General features: G+C 36.8%; 1 protein-coding gene across 1 annotated transcript; it reads left to right on the forward strand.

Annotated features, from left to right (window-relative positions):
* Positions 1–14: 14 nt before the first annotated feature.
* On the forward strand, positions 15–23,025 carry LOC140755878 (transmembrane protein 64). The gene is made up of 3 exons (XM_073091224.1): positions 15–701; positions 12,778–12,933; positions 22,761–23,025. The coding sequence occupies exons 1-3, from the start codon at positions 162–164 to the stop codon at positions 22,887–22,889; spliced, it is 825 nt and encodes a 274-aa protein (XP_072947325.1). The 5' UTR covers positions 15–161; the 3' UTR covers positions 22,890–23,025.
* The last annotated feature ends 412 nt before the right edge of the window (positions 23,026–23,437 follow it).

Below are 23,437 nucleotides of genomic sequence, written 5' to 3' on the forward strand. Positions count from 1 at the left end.
TCGGTTGGCGTACGTCAAGCGAGCCTCACGGTCAATCTTGAATTTTTATCCCGAGCTGAAATAAACAGTCGCTGAAAGTAGGCCATGGCGAATGATAGTCAATTTGAACCCGCGGTGCATTGTCAAATAGGTCGCGTTGAGTTTTATTAAACGGAATCGCAATGGAGATAGGGGACGTGGAGAGCGGTCCGGGCGATCCGTCCGCGGCGTCGCGGAAGAAAAGTTTGTGGGCTAAGATTAATAATAGGTCCACATACAGTTACTTGTTCAACGTTGTTATTTCAATATTGTTGCTCACGTGCTTCGTGTTAGTGATATATCTGTGCAAGGAGTACCTGAAGACGGTGCTGTACTGGGTGGACGCGCAGGACCCGAGGATAATGTTTTTGTTGTTCATGGGATTGTTTTTGATAGTGAGTTTCCCGGTGACGATAGGGTACCTGGTGCTGATAATCACGAGTGGCTACCTGTTCGGGATAGTGAAGGGGTTGGGCACGGTGGTGGTGAGCGCGAACTTCGGCGTGGCGGTGGCGCACTTCACGCTGAAGCTGCTGAAGAGCTACCTGCCGCTGGACCGGCTGCTGAAGACCGACACGGCGCGCGCGCTGCTCAAGGTGATCTCGGGCCCGCAGGCCTTCAAGATCGTCTTCTTCGCGAGGCTCACGCCAATACCGTTTGGATTGCAGAATACCATTTTTGCTGTGAGTCCTTTCATATATTTTATCTTTGTTTTCCTTAACACAGTGGTATTTTATTAATTAGTGACATTTAGTGAAATAGACCTTTTAGTAGGAGGATAATAAAATAATTTTCCCCACATTTAAATAACTTATTCAATAAATCCATTTATTTTATAAATATAAATAATTATTGTTACATCTTTTCAAGATAACATGTTTTTATCACAACAATAAATCCATTTCAATGAGTAACATTTATAATATTTCTGAGCATGACAATTTATTTGACTGGAGTAAGGTAATTTATTATCTCTTTATATATTAATTAAAAGTATATGATTAATTACATTCATTAGCATTTATATTATATTTAAATTAAGAGTCTAATCATAAATAATTTGAACCTAAAGTCGAGGCAATAAGGTTCAAAATTCTTTAAGAATAAGATTTTTAACTTAGTACATTAAGTTAGTTTAAATATTTATAAATTATTAAATGTTATATCATCATCAACCTATTGCTGTCCAGCTGCTGGACACGGGTCTCCTCTCAGAATGAGAAGGATTAGGCCAAAGTCCACCTCACTGACCAAGTGCATATTGATAGACTTCATATACATTTGAAGAAGATATAAAATTGAATAAAATAATGAAATAATAAATATTATAATTACTACAAAACCCTTATACTTTGAGACAAGACATAAGAAACAAGTTAATAAATGTAATGGAGTTGATCAATCTATTCAGAACCTTACCAACAACACTACAGAGTACATTTTTCCCTTTTTTCTACCTTAATATACCTAATTTTGAAATGCTGAAGGCACAACATTACATTGTTAGTATAAAGGTGAAGGACAGTAATATTTCACTCAACCTCCTTTATTATTCAAACACATTCTCAGGGCTTTTTACATACCAAGCTACAACCCTTCGTTTCAAATATAACTTGCTTCGAAAAAGATGGTAAGCAAGAATTACCACATTTATATTGATATAAAAAATAAATAAACACATTTATTAATTGAAATTCTAGAGTTTAATTTAATGTTTTTCATAGGAAATTGTTAAACCCTAATCTTAACTTATTATTATAAATGCAAATGTGACTTTCCTGTTTATAGGGTTCCGTACCCAAAGGGTAAAAATGAACCCTATTACTAAGACTTCGCTGTCTGTCTGTCTGGCCGTCTGTCCGACTGTCACAGGGCTCTATCTCCTGAATCATAATAGATAGACACTTGAAATTTTTACAATGGATCTATAACGCTGGCCCCTATAACAACAAATAATTAAAATTAAAAATAGTTGAATATAAAAGGGAGTCTCCATACAAGAAACTTCTATGGGAGTCTCCATACAAGAAAATAGACAATATGAAAATGTTGGTGGTATGGAACCCTCCATGTGCGAGTTGATTTTCACTTGGCCAATTATTATGCTACACTATCATGCCTTAAATTCAAAACCAAAATTTTGTAAACACATTGTCAAGGGTTCATAAAAGTACATAGGGTACCTTTTATCCGGATAAAAACTATTGTTTATAAGGAATAGATTTTTTCTTACAAACTTTCCTATTATCCTCATGAGCTTAAGGACAATGTTTTCAAATTATTGTTTTGTCATCAACATCTAACTGCGACCAAAGCCACAATTAGGAGCCGCAATTAGTCATAAATAGAAATGCAACAATAATTAAATATTTAAACAATTTAATAATATACAATATCTACACTAAATAGCCATTAGCTATAAGTACATGTACTAACCTTGCACTTATTGGACTCAGGTTTTTCCTTATAAAAGGTTACCTGACTAGAATTCTAATGAGTTTTTTGTAATAGTACAGTTAGTGGTTATTTTCCTATGGCTTCTTTCTAATTCATTTGAAATGAGTTGTATCATTAAACAGTGTAAATGCTCTGGACATTAAATGTAATTTTTGTGCAGACCATAATTATTTCTCTAAAATAAAAGTTGCCTAAGTTACTCATTATAACATCAACTAATTGTCAGTGGAAGTCCCGACAACATCGTACCAGCGGTTTCGGAGATCAGCATGCATTTACCATCAGAATAAAAGAGATATAGCACTGGCCAAGTGCAACTTGTATCTTTACAGAACCCTTGAGAACTTTGTTTTAAAAACTCTCAGGTTTCCTCGCGATGTTTTCAGTCCTATTTATCACGCTTAGCCGAGCGTGCTGGTGACCACACTAAATGACTAACTTGGAAGACGTTGCCCCCATCTCCTGGGCTAAGGCCGCCGCCACGCGTGACACTGTTAATGCGTGCGTGATAATCTAGCAATAGATGTTGAAACGAAGCTTATCTCTTATCAACAACATAGTTAATTGCCGCGCTCAATGTTCCGCTATCAGTTCGATGGCTTCGTATCGTGTCGTCTTAAGGGCAAGTTTGTACTCGGTGGACACGACTATTAGACACCTATTAGACACGATAGAAATTGTATTCTGACACTTGTGAAGTACTCAAAGGCTAAAAACGGAAAAGGGTACTCAAAGAGTAAAAAGGGTAAAGATGTTCCTAATTACTAATTCTCTGCTTTATGTCCGTTTGTCGGAAGGTTCTGTCTTTTGAACCTAGTTGATTGGCAATTGATTATTTTGAAGCTATATAGATGACTATTTTTATTTTACATTTCTCGAATTAGGAGGACAGATAACACAAAAAAAAATATGTAAATAATAATTCTCCCAAAACTAAAAAAGCCTAAAATATGAATATGAAATATTTATGATAAATATTTTCCAACTTGTCCTCATAATTATTTCTGCTTTTTAATGTGTCTTTAAAATGTATTTCGTTAAAATGATAGGCTACACTTAAGGAAAAATAAACTACACAATCTCGTTTCGATAATAAACATTTAGTAAGAAGTTTAATCCCGAAGGTTACAATTACAACAGCAATTTGATAAGGATGCCAGGAAATCCCCTTGCCGTCAAGTTAGTTTGTTTTATTTAGTCGACATTTTTGTTATCATTTTAAACAACACTGACGTAAAACGGCGTTGGTATTTTAAAGTCCGCGCCAAACTGCTAGTCCGCTCTGAATATAGAAATGAATCGCGTCGCCATAGCAAATTGTATGACTACACCTGCTCGCAACAACTTCAAAGCGGACTAGCAGCTTGGCGCTGACTATACCTATTTAAGTAGGTGTGTATGTTTTATCAGGGTTTCGTAGGAAGATTTTTTTTATAATATAGGAGTAGCAGACGAGCATACTGTCCACCTGATGGTAAGTAGCTACTGCCGCACATGGACATCTGTAATCAACCCCAGATAGGATTAGATATTCCTACCTGTGGTCGGCCACAGGTGCGCCCTGAGGACTAAGCTGGAACATTTCTGAAAAGTATATCTCACCACAACCTTCAATTCAGAAAAAAAAGCAGTGCTTAACACTGCTGTTATGACACAGAAATCGGCGTGGCGGTGGTGCCGCCGGTGTCGAACAACAAAGGCTAAATTGCTAAGACCAGGCCTTCTCTTATGCGCGTTATTAATAACCAATCTACAGATTATCAAATTTTAATCTTAGATAGATTATTAATAACGGCCGTTTAAGTGGAGTAAGGTCTGAAATCCCTCTGTTTGAGGCACCATAGCCTATGCTTACTTTGGCTAAGGGTAAGACCTTTTATTAAAGAACTCTCAAGAAAAGAAATCATAATAATACATTTCTAATATAGGATTTGAACCCCCAACATGAGAGATCGCGCTCCTCTACTAGACTACCAACCTAAGCAACCTGTTACAATTTCATTTATCCCTATAGAGCTCTGTTATTTGCCGTATCGATCGGTATTGTAGACTTATCGCATTATGTGAAAAGATATAGATGTATTGTTTGAGTTGAATCATGCTTGAGAGCTGTTTGCTATGGTCTTGACATAAAAATGCGACATCATTATCCACTGTATGGATTGCGAAATAATACGGACTTATGGTGTTACTGATATATCGTCACTGCAATAGATTCGACTCAAACATCTAATAAGGTGGTAGAACCATTTGTAGATCGCCACAACCGAAAACCGTCGCATATAGTTTGTGTCTCACTGCTGGGCATAGGTCTCAAGGTATAGGGAACCGCTAAGTGCGTATTAGAAAACTGCACACATTTTGCTCTTAAGCGTGTTCACGATGTTTCGCTGCAAGGTTAGGTAAGCGATAATCAGTTACGTATTAGAAGTAGAACGCACATAACTGAAAAATTAGAAGTGTTTGGGATTAGGGCCTCGAACTCCCCAATTGGAGACCAAGTGTCAATGAGTATTATTAGATTACTTTGAAAAACTATAAGTAACTTAGGCGTTAGTACTTTTATGTTAGAAAAAATTTAGTCAGAAAATCTCCATGGTAACTAAACTTTTAAACGCAGGTAAAATTGCGGGGCAAACCTCGTCTTGTTATACATATTAATAGAGTCGCTAATTCCCTCCTATCTGCCTCAATTACAAGACGGTAGCTAATTGTCGAGTCGCCAGTAACCCACTCAAAGCCTCTATCAGTTCAATTATTATAGAGCACTCATGTGGGTATGATGATACGAAGTGTATTGCGATATTTAACATTATATAATTTATAAGCATGCGAGCTGGATCCTGCTCTTCACAATTCAGACATTTAATATTATAATCGGCAGCGTCACCCGTCTACATTAAAATAACGGTTAAGCTCGTTATTTCATCTTGAAAACCTACATATCATAGTTATTTTTAAAACGGCGACATGCGTATATTTTATTTTAGTATGTTGCAGACATATACTGCGTACTTTCCCGATGGTCAGCTAGTTATCCGACTTATCTTAGTACCGAGAAAGTAAGTCGGCGTAAACGTAATCGTGGCACCGTAGTTTTATCGGTCATATAGTATGTGCGCAGTATTACATTTATAGTCACAATAATCACCCGCCAAGGAACTCTATAAACACATTAACCTTCTGAAGCCGTAACAATTTTATGACTTTGACGGCAGGCAGCTCTCACACAATTTTGTTGCCAATATCCTTAATGTTCTCCGGTAGTACGCCCACACATTTCAGGACGTTCGCTAAGCTTCGTGGACAGCGAAGTGATCGCAATTGGAGACCGGCCATGGAACGATAGTCTGAGTTTGTTTAATATGATACCCAAAATTTTGTAAAAAATACGATAGCGTGATTCAGCTTAATTGTGGTGGCATCTTTTGAGGAGTGGAAGGCACCTGTCTATCCGAATGTCTCTCTATGTAGTTACCTAGGGGTAATTTGCATACGATGGAACCTTTTAAGGCGAGTTGTCATTCGAACAGGACAATTTTTAATTCGGTTTTCCTAGATCTTTTTGACTCGACAAACTTTAAGAAACTGCATCTCTACGACTGCCATATTAAAAGAACCTTAGAAATCTTAAAATAAGTTTCATAGGGCGCAAGATTTAAACCTTGCCCTGGGCGTCTTACACTGGTAAACACTTGGGACGTCTTTGTAACACGTATAGATGCGATAAACTCGTGAAAAGTCTTTTCATCGTCGAAAAACTCCATGACGAACATGGCGAGCAAGGCATTCGCTTCGAAATCTCCAAGGGTGACCTATTTCGCGAGATCGCTTCTAGATCTAGGCTTTGACCTTATGTCTTGGCACCATAAACAACGGGGACGTTGCAGTCGTTAATATATTTAAGATCTGAAGCTGTGCTCGTGTTATTTTCTATTAGTTTTTTGCTATGTTCATGAGTCAACAGAATATTGACGCGCAGAATCAACAGTATATCAACGCTCTGGCATTTTCTTACATTCTTATTGTTTATATTAGGTTTTCTAACGCTACTTATACTTAATACTACTCTTGTCTATGTCCATGAATAGTATTGACATTACTAATTAATATTATTGCATAAGTTAATTACAGATAAATAAATTACACAGTTTACATTACATTATTCGTTGGATGAGGTATCATTGGCAGCAAACAGTCTCAATTGACCCCGCTTTATATGTCATTCTTACTTAATTTCTTAGGACGCTATTCGTAAGTATCTAAAGACGTAGGAACCGCAGTAAAGAAAAGATATGCAAGTTATGTAATTAGTGAATGCATATTTCATTATACCTCCACAATGTTGTGATTTTTATAATACTGTCTGTACCGTACCTACATAAGTTCTTATTTGTATTTCTCATCTTAAATGAGGGTGTACTTCTGGGGAAAGCTAAAAAAGTCTAAGGTTAGAAATGCGCGATCACGCACACCGAACGAAAAGAGGTTCTCCTTCGTTTTTCTTATTCAAAATGGCGTTTGCGCCAATTTTCGTTATGATATTCGTGATCAGGAGGTCAAAGTACGTTAGTCTATCAAATTTCAGATTGATCGGCGGTATGCGCTTTTCGGAAGTTTATCCTTAAATGAATTGTATTCGAATGAGAAATAAATGTCTTAAACCTTAAGTTACTAAAATATGTACTCTTGAAAAATAACAAAATGTTTGAGCATAATGAGTTGTTTAAACATAGCATGTTAAAACTTAAATTGACATTAAATTGAACAATGAAACATGCGTGAAAGTTTGTGGACAATTGGGTTTGAAGGTTGCCTATTCACATGGAAATAAGAAACGAGCGTGCCTCAGCATTGGAGGTTCGTGAAATAATGCTGTGACGTCAGCTGAGATAATATCTACGAATCATGCCGTGCGTGGATGCCCAGTGGCGTTTAAATTTTTGTTGGGGTATTTCCAATTTTTTTTCAAAAGAATGTTCTTTCGCTTTCTCATAGTTTCTTTGATTTTCTTTTTCGGTTAGCAATTTAAAGTAATAAGAATGAGAAATTAGGTTCTAGAAAGGTCCAAAGGCCGAAAGAAGGAATTTTTGGGAGACGCGCGGGGTGCGGATTTCCGACCGCTTTCTTACGCTAACCCTTTCGTGCTGCTGTGTTGTGGTGGAATAGTAAAGTATGACAGTACTGTAGCAAGTGCATATATAAGCGGACGTCATAAGCCGGACTTAGTAAGACTGGAAAAGTAGAATAAACCCATCCAAACCTGTCAAAAGTGACAGTTTTTGCTAGTAACACGATCATAATCCATTCTAGGATTCCACAACTCCCCTCCACTACACATTCTATCATAAACAACCCTATCGAACTGTAAACATCGAAAATGGAACAAAAAAACAAACACAAACGAAGGCGAACACGTCACACGTCCAGCACAACGACCTACGTCACACCAACGTCTGCAGCTTGTTTTCGCAGTTTCAGTTTACTAATAAAATGTTTATTTTACATCGAAGTTTATTTGCATTCCTTCGGCAATACATTGCGAGCGGTTTAAAAATATCCCCAAAGTCTCATTTCGTTACTTGTGCATGAAGTGAGCAAATCGTCGTCTTTACTGTCCCACTGCTGCTGCTGGGCACGAGTCTCGTCTGAAGATGAGGGGGTTTTAGGGCATAGTCTACTGCTCTGACCGAGTGCGAATTAGTCGAGTTCACATCCTTGAGATTTTATTTAAGATGTCACACGTATACAAGTTTCCTCAAGATGTTTTCCTTCACCGTTTAAGCAAGCCATCATTAATTTTTAATACTAAAAAGTAAGAGGTGCGTGCCTGGCATTCGAATATCGGACCTCCCGACGGAGGGACCGCGTTTCTTACCAGTAGGCTATCACTGCTTTTACTAGCATGAGCAAATATTTGATGCCGCTAGTGGGCATTGGTTATCTAAGTCTGATGCTGTTATGTTTATTTTAAAACGCCCTTGTCGGAAATTACTACTAGAACTAGCTTTAACTGAATTAAACAAGGAACAATTTCACGATCTCGATCTGAGGAGCGAGGACTTACTACGACGGAATTTACTACGACTGACAAATACTGAAAAATAAGTTTAAAATGATGAGTTTTAATTTGTTAAATCATTGATTCATTTGATTCTCTAACACGTAGATACTTAATCTGTTTGCAAAATTGCACTCTCAAAATATTAATATAATAAAAAGCTTAAGAAAGGTGGTATACTAGTGGTTAGCAACTTGGTCCCTTAATCCTGGAAGCCGAGGTTCGATTACAAAAAACAAAACCCGACTGCTGAAAATGATGTCACTCGCGAAATTTACACGAATCCAAATTTGTCAAATGGTTCGAGCCCCCAACATGCCAGAAATTGAAAAATATACACGCGAAAAATATCACCCCTTCAATCGCGTAAAAATTGTTTTGTTTTCCTGTTTGTTTTTCTATTCTTGTCCTGTTTGCGCAATTATTGCATTCGAAAAACACTCGAAAGTGCTCATACGAGATAAATAACATTCTTACCATTACATTAAAACGAAATGAGGACGACTTCAATAATGTTGATACGACGTGTCATTGAATTTTATTTAGATTAGCATCAAGTGTAACTGATAATAAAATTAGCGCTGTTGTACTAAATATTTTTGCTAAATCGGAGATCAGACTGCTATAGATTATAAATTATTTTATCAGCGGAATGGGGACGCCCAAAATGACATTTTTATTATGGACTTCCAGATTAAATATTTATACCGCCACTCTAAATAGATACAGTGGTACCTAGTGATTAAAAACTCTGCTTCTCATGCAGGGTATCCCGGACCATATCCTTCTCCTATATACCTCTGACTAAATCACTTAAACGGTGAAGAAAACATCGCGAGCAAACCTGCACGCCTACTAGTTCAAACGTTTTCGAGTCAAGATTTTCACACAAAATCTTTCATGCCCCTTCACATGAACCACCACCCATCGTACGCCACACTATCTCGAACTGATTAACGTGTAACGTAGTAATCAGACTTATTACCAATTCATTTTTCCTCTCCATGCCCTGTTTACTGCTGCTATGACCTATGTAGTTGAATATCTTTGACTTTGATCTTATATGGGGTTGATTACAGATGTCCTTGCACGGCAGTTACAACTAAACATCTGGCGGCCTCCATGCTCGTTTGCTACTCTTCGAAGCTACCTTCATATATAATCTTTACAATACCCTCATTTCCCCAAAAGGCACTAAAAAGTAGTCCAAGGCTCACTTACTACGTAGTTGTCTATTCTATCTTTCCACGTAGACTGATAAAATAGTAGCTATGGATTCGCATTTTGAAATATTTTAGTACCTAACCGTTTTCTTAAGTGTACATGATATAAAGTACCTGTTTAATTACTACCAGTTTGTAATAATTTTAATAATCTAAATTACATTTTCTCTATTAATACACAAAGTGCTTTGACCACTGTCAAAGTTCCATTCACTTTAATAGTTTTTTAAATTTAACTCTATACCTATAAATTTTCTCACAAACTGAAATTAATTAATTGCCACTTTTGCCGAACCTTTTGCCGAACATATTCAAATATATGGATATAATGTTTGACTTGATTTGTGTTGGTCTTGCATATTTGGAGTCTCCAAACGCATAGCGTGCGGACGCGGCATTACTATGGTAATTCGTATTTATGACTAACTGATTGACTGAAATAACAAAGGGATTTCCCCCTATTGTTTAAAGTTAAGCTTTAGCCGTTAATGCGGTTTAAATAAATCTGTCTGTTTTGTTTTCTTGGTCGAGATGACGCTATTATCTGGTTTCGTTCTATCTTCGCGCTCTTCCTATGTTGAGGTAGGTTCGCGCCGTAATAAACGTTTGTAGGTTGTGTTTTTGTTCTGAGAGGAATTGAGGCGAAAGTTTTTTCCAGCCAATGCCATTGTTTTGGAAATTATTTTTGTATTAGAAATTAATGATAACTTGTTTTAACCATGAACGAGAACATGGCAACCATATTTAACCATCAACGAGTTTTCGATAATATTTTCATAAGTATTTGTAGCAAGGACGTAGCCAGTTGATCATCCACTTCATCCAGTCGACGGAGTATGGAATTGTGGCTTTTGTATTTCTAGGGAAGCCAGCCAAAAAGTTAGCAATCTAATATGCAACTTCTTTAACTCAGCTGCCGCCCTTACCCCCATTAGCAACGTGAAATTTACTAATGTGCATAAGTCATAAGTCATAATTATTATTTATTTGCATTGGTAAAGGTGTGAGCTATTGCTAACCTTCGTCCCATTTTTAATTTTTCGATACAGAACCCTAACACAAGAGGTACTATTATTTGAAGAAATGATAACGCGACAGATTAGCTTAAGTGTTGGCAGCGCGCCCTGAACTAAGTGGCGGTGGAGATGTGAGCTCAGTGGCCACTGTGGCGTTGCGTCACAACTGGAGGCAGCTTTGTGCTTGCTCTCAGCTTGTTGAGATGTTTTATCCACACTAACACTATAGCGGATGCCAAGTTTTAAATGCTAACCGGCTGATTTCAGAAATCTTTTGAATTCAATGTTTTTTCAAGACGCTCAGTCATGTCGAAATATTTATCGTTGTCATTAGCTTATTATTATTGATTCTCAAACTATCCAAATTTTGCCTATCAAAGACTGAAATTTGACAATGTCTAGTTTGCAGATAGATTGATTTTAATAACGGCCTGAAGTCCTTAGAAATAGCAATGTTCCTGGGACCGACGTAAGAATTCCAATCTTATGTGGGTTTGTTGCTGTCGTTGGGCGGGTGAGATTAATTACCATCAGGCGAACTGCATGTTTACTTCCTTTATTTCCAAAACTATTGTAAAAACTATATTACTGTTTTCATGATTACTTTTACGTATGTTTTAACATTCGATCGCTGATTCAAATTATGAAGAGATTTTGAAACAATTTATTGTAGCAAATAATTTATTTTCGCAGCATAATTATTTGAGAAAGCACGCGAAACACAAACATGAAACATTTATAATTTATACCAAAGAAGTGAATTATTGTGGAAATGTTAATGACATTGGCGTGTTTCGTGCAAATTACAGTTATTTTTAATTGCCTGCAATATGTAAATGTGCTTTTGTTTCCATACGAGGTTATTCTGATGCGACAATGTAAATAAACTGTCATTTTCTGTAAATGTAAATGCCTTTTATGTTAATGTATATGAGGTAATTAGAAATCACCGGCTACGGGTTATTTAATGATTTATAATAGTCATCGGCCATAGTAGGTATTGCATAATCTGTGAAATTTCAAGTGTCTATTTATTACGGTTCAAGAGATTAGAGTCCCGTGACAAGCGGACAGAAGGACAAACAGTAAAGGCCTAGTAAATAGGTTTTTGTCCTTTGTGTACATATCCTTAAAAGATCCCGGGAAAAATTGGGTCATTGCGCGTTTCCAAGATATTTTATTAGCTAGACATTTTATAGCTAATAAAATATCTTGGATAAACATATGTGTCGTGCAACAAGAAACGATACAGTCTGCGTAACATTCACTAGACTAGCAGTCCCCACGGTGCAGTCTTGGCAACATCCAGTCGGGTTTATTTGAAAGGCTGGCGGAGGCATCGAATATTTACTGGCACTTTAGAAACTACTACTTTTATCAAAGTCTAATTTCCTTTAAAAATTATACGGGACTCCTTATGTACATTCGTATGTTTGCAAAATTTCGCTCTCCAAATAAATACCTATTACTTATTTTGAGGCGGGGCTCTTCCCGCTCTATGGCACCAGTCGTAATTATCTACATCCACATAGAGTTGAATGGTAGAGAATGTCATCAAGCACTCATTTTATCCTTTTGTACTTATGAAGGTGGCAGAACCCTCTATGGTATGACACCGGCGGCAACACCGCCACACCAATATCAGTTTAATTACAGCAGTGTTAAGCACTGCTTTGTTCTGATTTTAGGGTGTGGTAAGTGTCCTCAGGAGAAGCGGCGCTTCAGTGACCGATCTCGAGTAGGAAACTAATCTTATCTGGGGTTGATAACAGATGTTCATGAGCGGCAGTAGCCACATCAGGTGAACTGCACACTCGTCTGCTACTTCTATAATCTATAAAAAAAAATTTTTTGGAAGAGACGCAATTTATAGAATACTTAAAAAAAAACATCAAAATCGGTTTACCCAGTCAAAAGATCAGAGGTAACAAATAAAAAAATACAGTCAAATGGTAAACCTCCTCCTTTTTTTTAAATCTTTTAAAAAAACTGTTGTGTTTAGGTGAGTGACGTGCGCGGCTGCGGCTACCACCTGGCGACGCTGCTGGGGCTGCTGCCGGCGCAGGTGATCAACGTGTACCTCGGCTCCACGCTGCGGTCCATGCACGACGTACTCCACGAGTCGCACCTCACCGGCTACGTCGTGTTCGCTTTCCAGGTAGCTTAGTTTGTTTTCATAGGAATAGCAAATGAACGCAGTCCACCTCATGGTAAGTAACTGCCGCTCATTGACATCTGTGGTCAACCTCAGATGAGATGAAATTCTCACTTGAAATTGACATAATAATATGCGTTGCAAATCCTAATGACTAAGTTGGAACACCTAAGATTAGTATGTATCATTGTCACCCTACAAAGCGGAACACAGCAGCGCTTAACACTACTGTTATTAGACAGAAATATATGGTGCCTCCAGTGTTGAACCAAAAAAAGTTTACCAACTTTCGTACATTACTTGGTTTGTGAGTTGGTTAGTGTTTAAAAAATTATGCTATTAAATAATATTATATCAACAAATTTAATAATTAGTTGAGTGCAGTTATTGTAAAAATGCGAAACGTAAAAATTGCTGCACCATACAAATTTGGATAATTTCTGACCTCTGTTGTGGAGCCCCACCTGCTCTCCCCCAAATCCGTCCCTCCTCGAACTATCAGTTTGTCAAGGTTTTGCCTGAATGAATCACATTGAATGCAAGTCACTCAAACGTCGTAGATTGACACCAATTACGGCTAGTTTAGTTCTGCTTCTTGTAATGCGGCACCTGTCACACTACTATCCAATAAGCGGTATTTTTTAGAAAGTAGGTATAGTCCGCGTAACACTGCTAGTCCGCTCTGAATATAGAAATGAATCGCGTCGCCATAGCAAAGTGTATAACTACACCTACTCGCAACAACTTCAGAGCGGACTAGCAGTTTGGCGATAACTATATCAGGTAGAAACCCGTTCTATACGTTCTTTACAAAGTATACGGGTGGCATTAAGTAGGTATACCTATCAGGGTTTGTGCTTGTCAAAAGCGTTATTTTATATTTATTTGGTACCTATATAAGCTATATACCTATTAGGTACAGCTCATCCGACGCCGTGATCGTCAGTTGGGGATTGAATGACTCGGGAGTCAGCAATTTATTGACATCAATTACAGCTCGTTGAGCCCTCCCTCGGCTTCAAACTGCTACTGTCAGCGAATACAGAATATTGTTTACTACTTCGCAGTGTTTATTAAAAGAAGGAATAATACGATGAAGCAATGCTGCTTAAAACCCAGTAAGCTAATTGAGCTAACTGAAATATTTTTCCTTTTGTTTTAAAGACATATACATGACTTCGAAGTCAAAGATTTCGAAGGGCCGGAATGTTAGACTAGGACAGTGGTCGTCAACCTTTCAGCAACACGGGCTCGCATGTAGCTACAAAAGATAATGGCGGGTCGCATTTGAAAGTAGTCTGAAATTTTGACGGCGAAAAAAAAGAACTTTTAAAAATCTCAAGGCAAATTTCTGAACACGATTAGATAAGAAACAAGAAGTTTATCGCCACAGCCACACAAAGTGAATGAATCTAACAATTAAACTGTTTTTATTGCGGCAAATAGTTTTCCTTCTAATTCTTAATAGCGGCATGCGGTAATTTATTACCGACACGCCAATCCAATGTCGAGCTTCATAGTAATTAATTGTTAACTCTTTTTGTCAATTGCATCTTAGGTTCATTGAAAGTCGAAGTAAATAGTCGCACCTTTCTTGTAGGTGATTATTTAATAGGCTTTTTATTATGTTATTGAGATATAATAATAATAATTAAGACTTGAAGACTACCTTACAGGTAGGCAACAAGTTGTGATGACAGATAACAAGGATGGTTCTAAAAGATATTCATCTCTGAGATCAGTCCAATGTGGTGTGCCTCAAGGGGCATTATTAAGCCCAATTCTCTTTTCAATATTCACAGCAGACTTACCAAAGGAAATAAAAAACTGTAAGTATCACTTGTATGCCGATGATACACAAATTTATTATTCCTTCAATAGTAAGGACACACAACATGCCATAAAGAAAATTAATGAAGATCTCAAAAATGTATATGCCTGGTCCCAAAATAACTCGCTAGTTCTTAACCCGAGTAAATCTCAAGTGTTGATTTTAGGCACTAAAAACCAAATAAAAAATGTCCAAGCCTATGAAGACAAAATAAATATCAACAATGTGGTTCTTGAGCAAGTAAACTCGGCGCGCAATCTAGGTGTTATTATGGATGGGCAACAAAAGTTTACTGAACATGTAAGCGGCAAAATTCGAACTGCTTTCTTTAGATTGAAGACGTTATATAAAATAAGGCCATATATTAACGAAGAGCTTCGTCTTATTTTATGTAACTCTTTGGTATTGTCGCATTTTAATTATTGCAGTTCTATCTTTGGACCAGGGCTAAACACAAACTTAGAGAGAGCCGTACAGCGGGTTCAAAATGCCTGCATTCGTTTTTGTTTTAATGTGCCAAAAAGAGAATACATTACCCCATACTTGAATAGGAAAGGCATCCTAAATATGAAATCGCAAAGAGAACTGCAATATGCTTGCACTGTTCACAGGATTATCTGGAATAAAAAACCCGAATACCTTTTCGAAAAATTACTTTGGGCAAAAGATACTGGTAATAATAGAGGTTTACGCTCAAGTTCTAAAAATCTATTAAAAGTGCCTGCACATAAGACTACCCGATACAGAAGGTGCTTCAAGTTTACTGCAGCAAGTATATGGAACGACCTGCCGCCTCCCTTAAGGAACAAAATGAGTACGGAATGTTTTAAAATAAAATATAAGACTGCATTGTTGAAAAAGCAACTTGCTGCCGTAAATTTGAATCACACTCACTGGAAGCTATTATCATTAAAGAATTTTTTCGACCCTAAATAATTAATTACTCACACATGTTACATATACATACACGCGCGCACACACACACACACACACACACACACACACATACACACACACACACACACACACACACACACACACACACACATATATATACACATACACAGTCACCCCGTACTCGAAGAGTCATATTATTTTTAATATTTAGTGTTGTAGCTTGTAGAATGTAATTATTATTAGTTGTTACCCAAAATATGTTATTTAGTATTTATCTTCATTTTTGTTTGAAAAAGAACGAATTGACCGAGGTAGGGGAGCCAAGTCCTGAATTCCCGCATAACAACTCAGGGAGGAGGGAGTGGCTGAAAAACAGCGCTCCATGGGATTGTAATCCTGTGGTAGCAATAGCTGAGGCACTTCCTTTTGCCTAGATTATAACCACAAGTAGTAAGCAAGTATTATTATTTCTTTGTTTTTTATCTCTTTTGTGTATTTTTATTATGTTATATTTAAAGAAAAAACATGTTTAATTTTAAGTTTAGATTATGTTGTTGTAATTTTTAAGGCAATAAAATGTTTTTATTATTATTATGTATATACTTCTTAAAAGTCTCGACTCAGATGTAGGCGAATCGGTATTAACAATGATGTTCACGGGCTTACACCAAGTGAGCGTCATATTTATTTATATTGTGTTTTTATATAATATATATTTTATGTATATATGTATGTATGTAACTTATATGTATGTGACTATAAATATTATATTATACTATATATTTATGTATATATTATGCTACTTAATTATTTTATATGAATTATGTTAAATGAGTGTCTTTGTCTGTCTGTAAAAATTTCCTAACTATTCTACATGTGTTTAATATAACTGCTTTCTGCATATTGATATAAGTATTAGCCGATAAATGTAAAGACTCTAGGGATATGTGGCGTTGTTTAGGTATTACTCCAGTTGTTGAGAGGACTATTGGTACAATATTCACCGTTTTCAGTTGCCACATTCGGATAATCTCATCCCTGAGTTCCGTATATTTTGATAATTTTTCAGCTATTGTATTCTGTAGATTGTGTGTATTTGGTATTGCTATATCTATAACTTGAGCTGTTTTGTTAATTTTATCAATTAAAGTAATATCAGGTCTATTGTAATGAACTGTTTTATCGGTAAGAATAGCCCTATCGAAGTAAAGTTTGTGTGTTGAATTCTCTAATACTGTTTTTGGTAAATATTTATAGTAGGGTAAAGGTTCAATGTCAATCAATTTGTGCTGTAATGCTAGTTTCTGGTGTATGATGTGCAACTTGATCGTGTCTGTGCTTATAATCAGTTTGTACGATGGATACACATGCGCCTGTTATGTGTTGAATGGTTTCGGATGCCCTATTACATTTTCTACATAAGTCTGTTGATATATTTGGTACTTTTATAATGTGTTTTCGGTAGTTTCTGGTTTCAATTATTTGGTCCTGTATAGCCACCATAAACCCTTCTGTTTCGGGAAAGATGTCGCCAATCCTAAGCCAGGTGTTAGATGCTTTACTGTCTACATGCGGTTGCTCAAGATCGTGAAAATGCCTTCCATGGAGGGATTTATACTTCCATTGATTTCTTTTGGTCTGTACATCAACGGGTTTCTGGTGTTTTTGCAAGGTTTTACTATAAAGGTTCAGAGGTGTTAATCTTCGATCATTATGTACTATTGCGCTGTGTAGACTGGATATATCAATTTTATTGTGAAAATATGTTCTTAAGTTGATTATTTGCTTGATGTGTAAATTAAAAATATCTACCAACCCCCTTCCTCCCTCCGCTCTTGGAAGCGTCATTCTTTGCGTGCAAGATCTAGGGTGGTGCTTTCTATGTTTCGTCATATTAATATTAATCGTTCGCTGAAGTTTCTGTAAGTCTGTCTTGGTCCAATTAATAACACCAAACGAATAAGTTAGTAAAGGTATGGCATAGGTATTTATCGCTTTTATTAAATTTCTAGAATTAAGCTGCGTTTTTAATATTACATTTAATCTACGTTTAAATTCTTTCGTAAGATTAAGTTTTATTTCACTGTAATGTATACTTTTGGATTGATTATAGCCTAGGTATTTATAAACATCGTTTTGCATTAATGAACTAATTTGTTCGCCGTTTTGTAAACTGAAATGATGTAAATGTTGTTGACCAGCTTGAAATGAACTTATTTTACATTTATCTATCCCAAATCTCATACAAATATCAAGTGAGAATTTTTCAGTGATATCAGCTAATTGATTTAGATCATTTTCAGATGAAGCGTACAATTTTAAGTCATCCATGTATAATAGATGATTATGTTTTATTTCTTTATTTATAATTAAATTATCGCTTTTTATGCTACTTATTAGTTTATACCCAACATTTAATGAATTTAACTTATTTGACAATGGATTTAATGCAAGACAAAACCATAGTGGACTAAGTGCGTCACCCTGAAATATTCCTCTTTTAATCTTTATAGGTTGTGTCTCTATTGTTTGGTTGTTTAAGGTTAATTTTAATCTTGTTTCCCAATTTGACATTGTATTTTTTAAGAATGAAATTACTAAAGGATGAATTTTGTAAATACCTAAAACTTCAAGCAGCCATGAGTGTGGAACCGAATCGTATGCTTTTTTATAATCAATAAACATTGTATATAAATCTGATTTATTTTTTTGGACTTGTTTTAGAATAACGGAATCAATAATCAACTGCTCTTTACACCCGTAACTAAATCTGCGACAGCCTTTTTGTTGTTCGGTTAAAATATTATTGTCTTCAATGTGTTTATATATTATATGTGTTAAACAAGAAGTTATTATTTTATAAATTGTTTGTAAGCACGTAATCGGTCTATACTTATCAGGATCCTTTAAATTATTGTAATCTTTGGGTAATAGATAAGTTGTTCCTACTGTTATGTAATTTGGCATACTACTTGGGTCCTTAACGAATTGATTTATATATTTGTACAGGAATGGGTGCATATAAGTAAATTTTTTATACCAGAAGTTGTGAATATAATCAGACCCAGGTGTTTTCCAACTATGAAGGTTTTTAATAACATTCTGAAACGTTTCGGATGGTATATTTTGGAATTGCATTTCTTTTGTCTGTAAATTCTGCTCTATTTCTGCTTGAATCCAAGACGCATTTTTATCGTGTGTAACATTGTCTTCCCAAATATCTGTCCAAAAAGTTTTTAAATCATCTGAAGTAGGGTATTGAACATTTTTACTATTTTCATTTATATTATTGTCTTTCAACGTCCTATAAAATTGTTTTTCGTTGAAATTAAATTGCTTATTTTGGGTTTTTCTAAGTGTACACTCCTTGTATCTTTTTAATCTACTTGAAGCTACTGATAATTTTTGTTTCAAGGTATCTAAAAATTCTGTCAATTCTTTATTTGTGTCTTCGTGTATCGTGTGTATTTTATAATTATCTAATATTGCTTCAACTTGTGTGCTTAATTTCTTATTTCTATTTCCATTTATATATTGTGTAAGACGTCCTATTTTAACTCTTAAATCTTTGACTTTATTTTCTAGTCTAATTTGCCACCTCATTTTCATCTTATTACGACATTGATTCATAACTTGAGTTGTTAACTTTAGGTTTGATCCATTTAGTTTAGCAGCGGTCCAAGCTGAGCAATATATTATGGTTTGCAGAGTCCAAAAATCTGTATCATCATTAATTATATGAGGTAAAATTTCACTATTGATAAAATTTACTATTTTAAATAAATATTTTGATGTTTTTTGTTTAGGTATATATATTCGTTCTGTTGCGCTAGTGTTCTTGAAAAAATCAAATGCTTCTTGAAATGTTTCTTTTATACATATATCTATTCCTCCTGTATTCATGTTGCTATTAGAAGATAATTCTGTTGGTGGTTCTGTTGTACAAGTGTGATTAATGTCAATATTTGTATCCGAAAGTAAGCTATTATTATGTATAAAACTATTATCTTGTTGTGTCTCCATGTTATGAGTAGTGTTTAAGTCATTAGCCACCTCCTGCTTTATAATTTGCAGTCTTTCATCTTTAATAAGTTTATTATTTATAATAACACGCCTCTGATCAGCTATTCGTTGTTCTGATAAGTGATTTAAATGTGGAAATTTGTTAATAAAATCTTCATACAATTGTGTTCTGTAATTTGTTAAATTTGCCTCTAATTCAGTTATTCTAAAATATGCCCTAATTATGGTCTCGTTATATTCCTGAGTCCATTTCATTCGTTTAAGTTGTTGGTTGGGGACCGTATTTAAGTTGTTTTGTGTGGAATGTTGTGTGTAGTTTTCTGTTAGGTGTTGTAATTCGTCTTGGGCCTCTTTATGTATCCTATCTATTGTATCTTGTGGTAACAATTTACTTCTAATTATTGCCCTTCGTTGGTCACCTACACGTTGTCGGCTAACAGTCATATCGGGAAATCTATCTAGGAATTTAGAATGTAATTGCGGAAGATATGTACTATTATCAGTTTCCATCTTAGTTAGAATGAAATATGTGCGTAGAATGAATTGGTTCATTTCGTTGCTCCATTTTCTACGCTTATTTAGAACGTTAGTGGTGGGCACAGTCTTTGTAGCTTGTAAGTTAGCTTCCTGTGCAACATCCTCCAACGCTATATTAATGTTTGATGAAGAGGTAGGTGAAGGTGAGAATGAAGATGAAGATGAATTATGCGATGAACTTGGTGATGGTAGAGATGAAAATAGTGACACGTTTGAATCTGTATCTGAAATTTCGACTTCGTTCGTGGGTTTTATACTCTTAAATAACCCGTTAGAACCTCTACCATCACTACTACTACTACTACCCTCTTTCGCTTGGGGTAAACCCCGGTCTCTTCCGCTTCGCGGCCTCAAATTATATTTTATTGGAGATTTCTTCATTTCATGATCGGCCCCCTACGGGAGCCATGTGTATAGCAAGGGATCTAAATGTCCACCCTAACAGAGCCCGGCATGCTAGAGTAAGGCAAAATACTCTCCGAGGGCGCCAGATGTCGGAGAGGGACCGTTCGCGACTGAGCTCCCCCTCAGCCACGCATCCCTGGCACGGTGCCTTCACACATTGGATTGAGTGTCGAGCCATTTGCCAGTAGCTGACATAATTGCCAACTACTGCCCAGGGTGCACCGGTCTGTATACACAGACACTCGTGGAGGTTGCTCGACAAGCACCCCTTATTATTATTATTATTATAATAGTATAGAAAGATACGAAAATAAATACTTATTGTGGGGAAAATCGTATGATCTCAAAGTTCAAGTATTTGGTGGCGAAAAAGTCCATCATGCTACTGCCGCTCATAGACATCTGTAAACAACCTTATATGGAACAGAGCTTCTACCTCAAGTCAATTCTAGATGAATTAGCCCTAAGGACTGCGATGGTCGTCGTGAAGCCAGCCGTCAATCACACCATTCCATCCATACTTTTCGATAGGAATAGCTCTGGAAGCGGTACCTCAACGATCGATCCATTCTGCTACCTTTCAACCGATGACCGTTGCCGACAATTTCTGACGAAAGGTATCGACATAAACTGTCTTTCACCCATTGTTAATAATAAATCTATCCATTGTTTTGTCTACTCAAGAACGACATACGAAGGTGGTAGAACCCTTTGTGGTTAGACTCCGGCGGCACCACCGCCACACCTATTTCTACCTAATAACTGCAGTGTTAGGTGCTGCTGTGTTCCGGTTTGAAGGGTGTGGTAAGGGAGAAAGACTTTTCCGAGGCATTCCAGCTTAGTCCTCAGGGGTAGCGGCGCATCTGTGGCCGACCTCAGGTAGGAATATCTAATCCTATCTGGGGTTTATTACAGATGTCCATGGGCGGCAGTAGCCACTTACCATCAGGTGGACTGCATGCTCGTCTGCTACTCTTATATTATAAAAAAAAGACATTTGATAATTTCTTTATCTAGACCTATTTGCTATCAAACGCAGATTGGTATCACACGCAGTTTATTCTTATCATTTACAAGTTCATATTACAACGCTATCTGGAAGGTCGAAAATTCGGTGCCTAGTACTTACTATTCATATGCCCCTATTTGCTTATCTTATAAGTTAAGACATTATATAATTTTTGTTTTCATTTACCCACTTGATACCTATTTTGTATGACGTATTTAAGTTTCTAAGTAATCTTATATATAAAATTCTCGTGTCACAATGTTAGTAACCGTACTCCTCCAAAACGGCTTTACCGATTTTCACCAAATTTTATATGCATATTCAGTATGTCTGAGAATCGGCTACTATCTATTTTTCATACCCCTAAGTGATAAGAGTTCACCCTTTTCAATTTTTTTGTTTATACGGCAAACGTTGTGTTTGCCAGATCAGCTAGTTATTGTATGTGATTTGATCTTTATGGTCAGTTTTAACAAATGTAACAATTAATTAGTGTTGGTTTATGTGACGATCCTGATGTTTTCAAACTGCCATAAAACTCTCAACAGTTTGACTCTTATGGAGCTCCATTATGGTAAACGAAACTATCGGATTCCTGAACTAAATCTGTCCTATACCGACAATTTTTATGGCCTTTTATCTTGCAGGCCTCCATAGCCTGCTTTCGTTAGTGCCCAGAAACACTGATCGAAGCAAATCGAAAGGTGCCGCGTGCCGTGTATTCCGGCCTTTCATCCCTGTAACCTTGTCAATGTTGACAACACCTGACATTTAAATGTCGTTTTAATTTTAGATTACTGTTACTAAGTATACAACTTACGTGGGTTAATATATCGGCATGTAACTAATATTTTCTAATTGAAACTAAAGTTCAAAGTTAAAAGGGTCTTATCATATGTAGGGTTGATGACAAATTTAATGTCCATCAATGGCAGTATCCAATTACCATCAGGCAGACTGTGTGCTCGTTGTTCTGTCGTGCTTATAAAAATATCAAAAATGTCATTTTGAAAAAATTAAGACTTAAAATAAAATGCGGCACATTGGATTGGGGATGAGATGGGGATCAAATCCAGTGATTTTGAAAATCTAGACACACTGGTAAATGTTATTTTTTTAAATTTCCAGATCCTCATCGGTATAACGCTAATGGTGTGGGTGGTGCAGAAGGCGCGCAAGGAGCTGACGATCGCGATAATGGCGGCGGAGCTCGGCCGGGACACGCTGTCCACGTCGAGCAGCTCCAGCATCAGCTAGCCCACGGCCCGGGCCTCCACGGACGTGGAGAGCGACACCGACAGCTAGGGCGAGGCCCCCGGGTGCTTCGGCCCCCGCGAACACGAGACCTACGTGTGAAGGTTCACAATCCTGTGATATTAAGTTACGTGCCCGCTAGCGGCTTCCCACGGTCGTGGTTCTACGGATTTGTGCGCGGACGTTGGACGATCAGATATCGGTGCGTGTAGGTCTAGTCTTGAGATTTGAAACAATTCTGTTATTCCAAAATGGAATAAAGTGAGAGTTTGCAAAGAATTTACACATGCAGCAAATCCGAAGCACCGCTACTAACACGTCCGCGCTACCATAAACAATACTCTTTCTACAGTGCATCGAAGCGAGAATGTTCGCGTCCTTCCGCACAATCACGGTCCATGGGAAGCCAGCATAAGCGGTTTAGGGTGTATGTAATGTATAGACGTGATTTTGTGATTATTGTACGATGGTAGTATAACACTTGCTCTCGCGGCGTCAGAAGTGGAACTAATGTTCGTTATTAGGAGGAAGTGGAACGCGCAGTCCACTTG

This window comes from Epargyreus clarus, unplaced genomic scaffold (assembly GCF_041222505.1).
Source record: "Epargyreus clarus isolate Ecla_fem2 unplaced genomic scaffold, WU_Ecla_fem_2.2 ptg000034l, whole genome shotgun sequence".
Classification (NCBI taxonomy): domain Eukaryota; kingdom Metazoa; phylum Arthropoda; class Insecta; order Lepidoptera; family Hesperiidae; genus Epargyreus; species Epargyreus clarus.

Excerpts from the sequence above, each read along its gene's own strand:
- LOC140755878 (XM_073091224.1), top strand. The coding sequence starts at position 162 with ATGGAGATAGGGGACGTGGAGAGCGGTCCGGGCGATCCGTCCGCGGCG. Across the intron at positions 702-12,777 it reads TGCAGAATACCATTTTTGCT|GTGAGTGACGTGCGCGGCTG; the intron begins GTGAGTCCTTTC and ends TGTTGTGTTTAG. Across the intron at positions 12,934-22,760 it reads ACGTCGTGTTCGCTTTCCAG|ATCCTCATCGGTATAACGCT; the intron begins GTAGCTTAGTTT and ends TTAAATTTCCAG.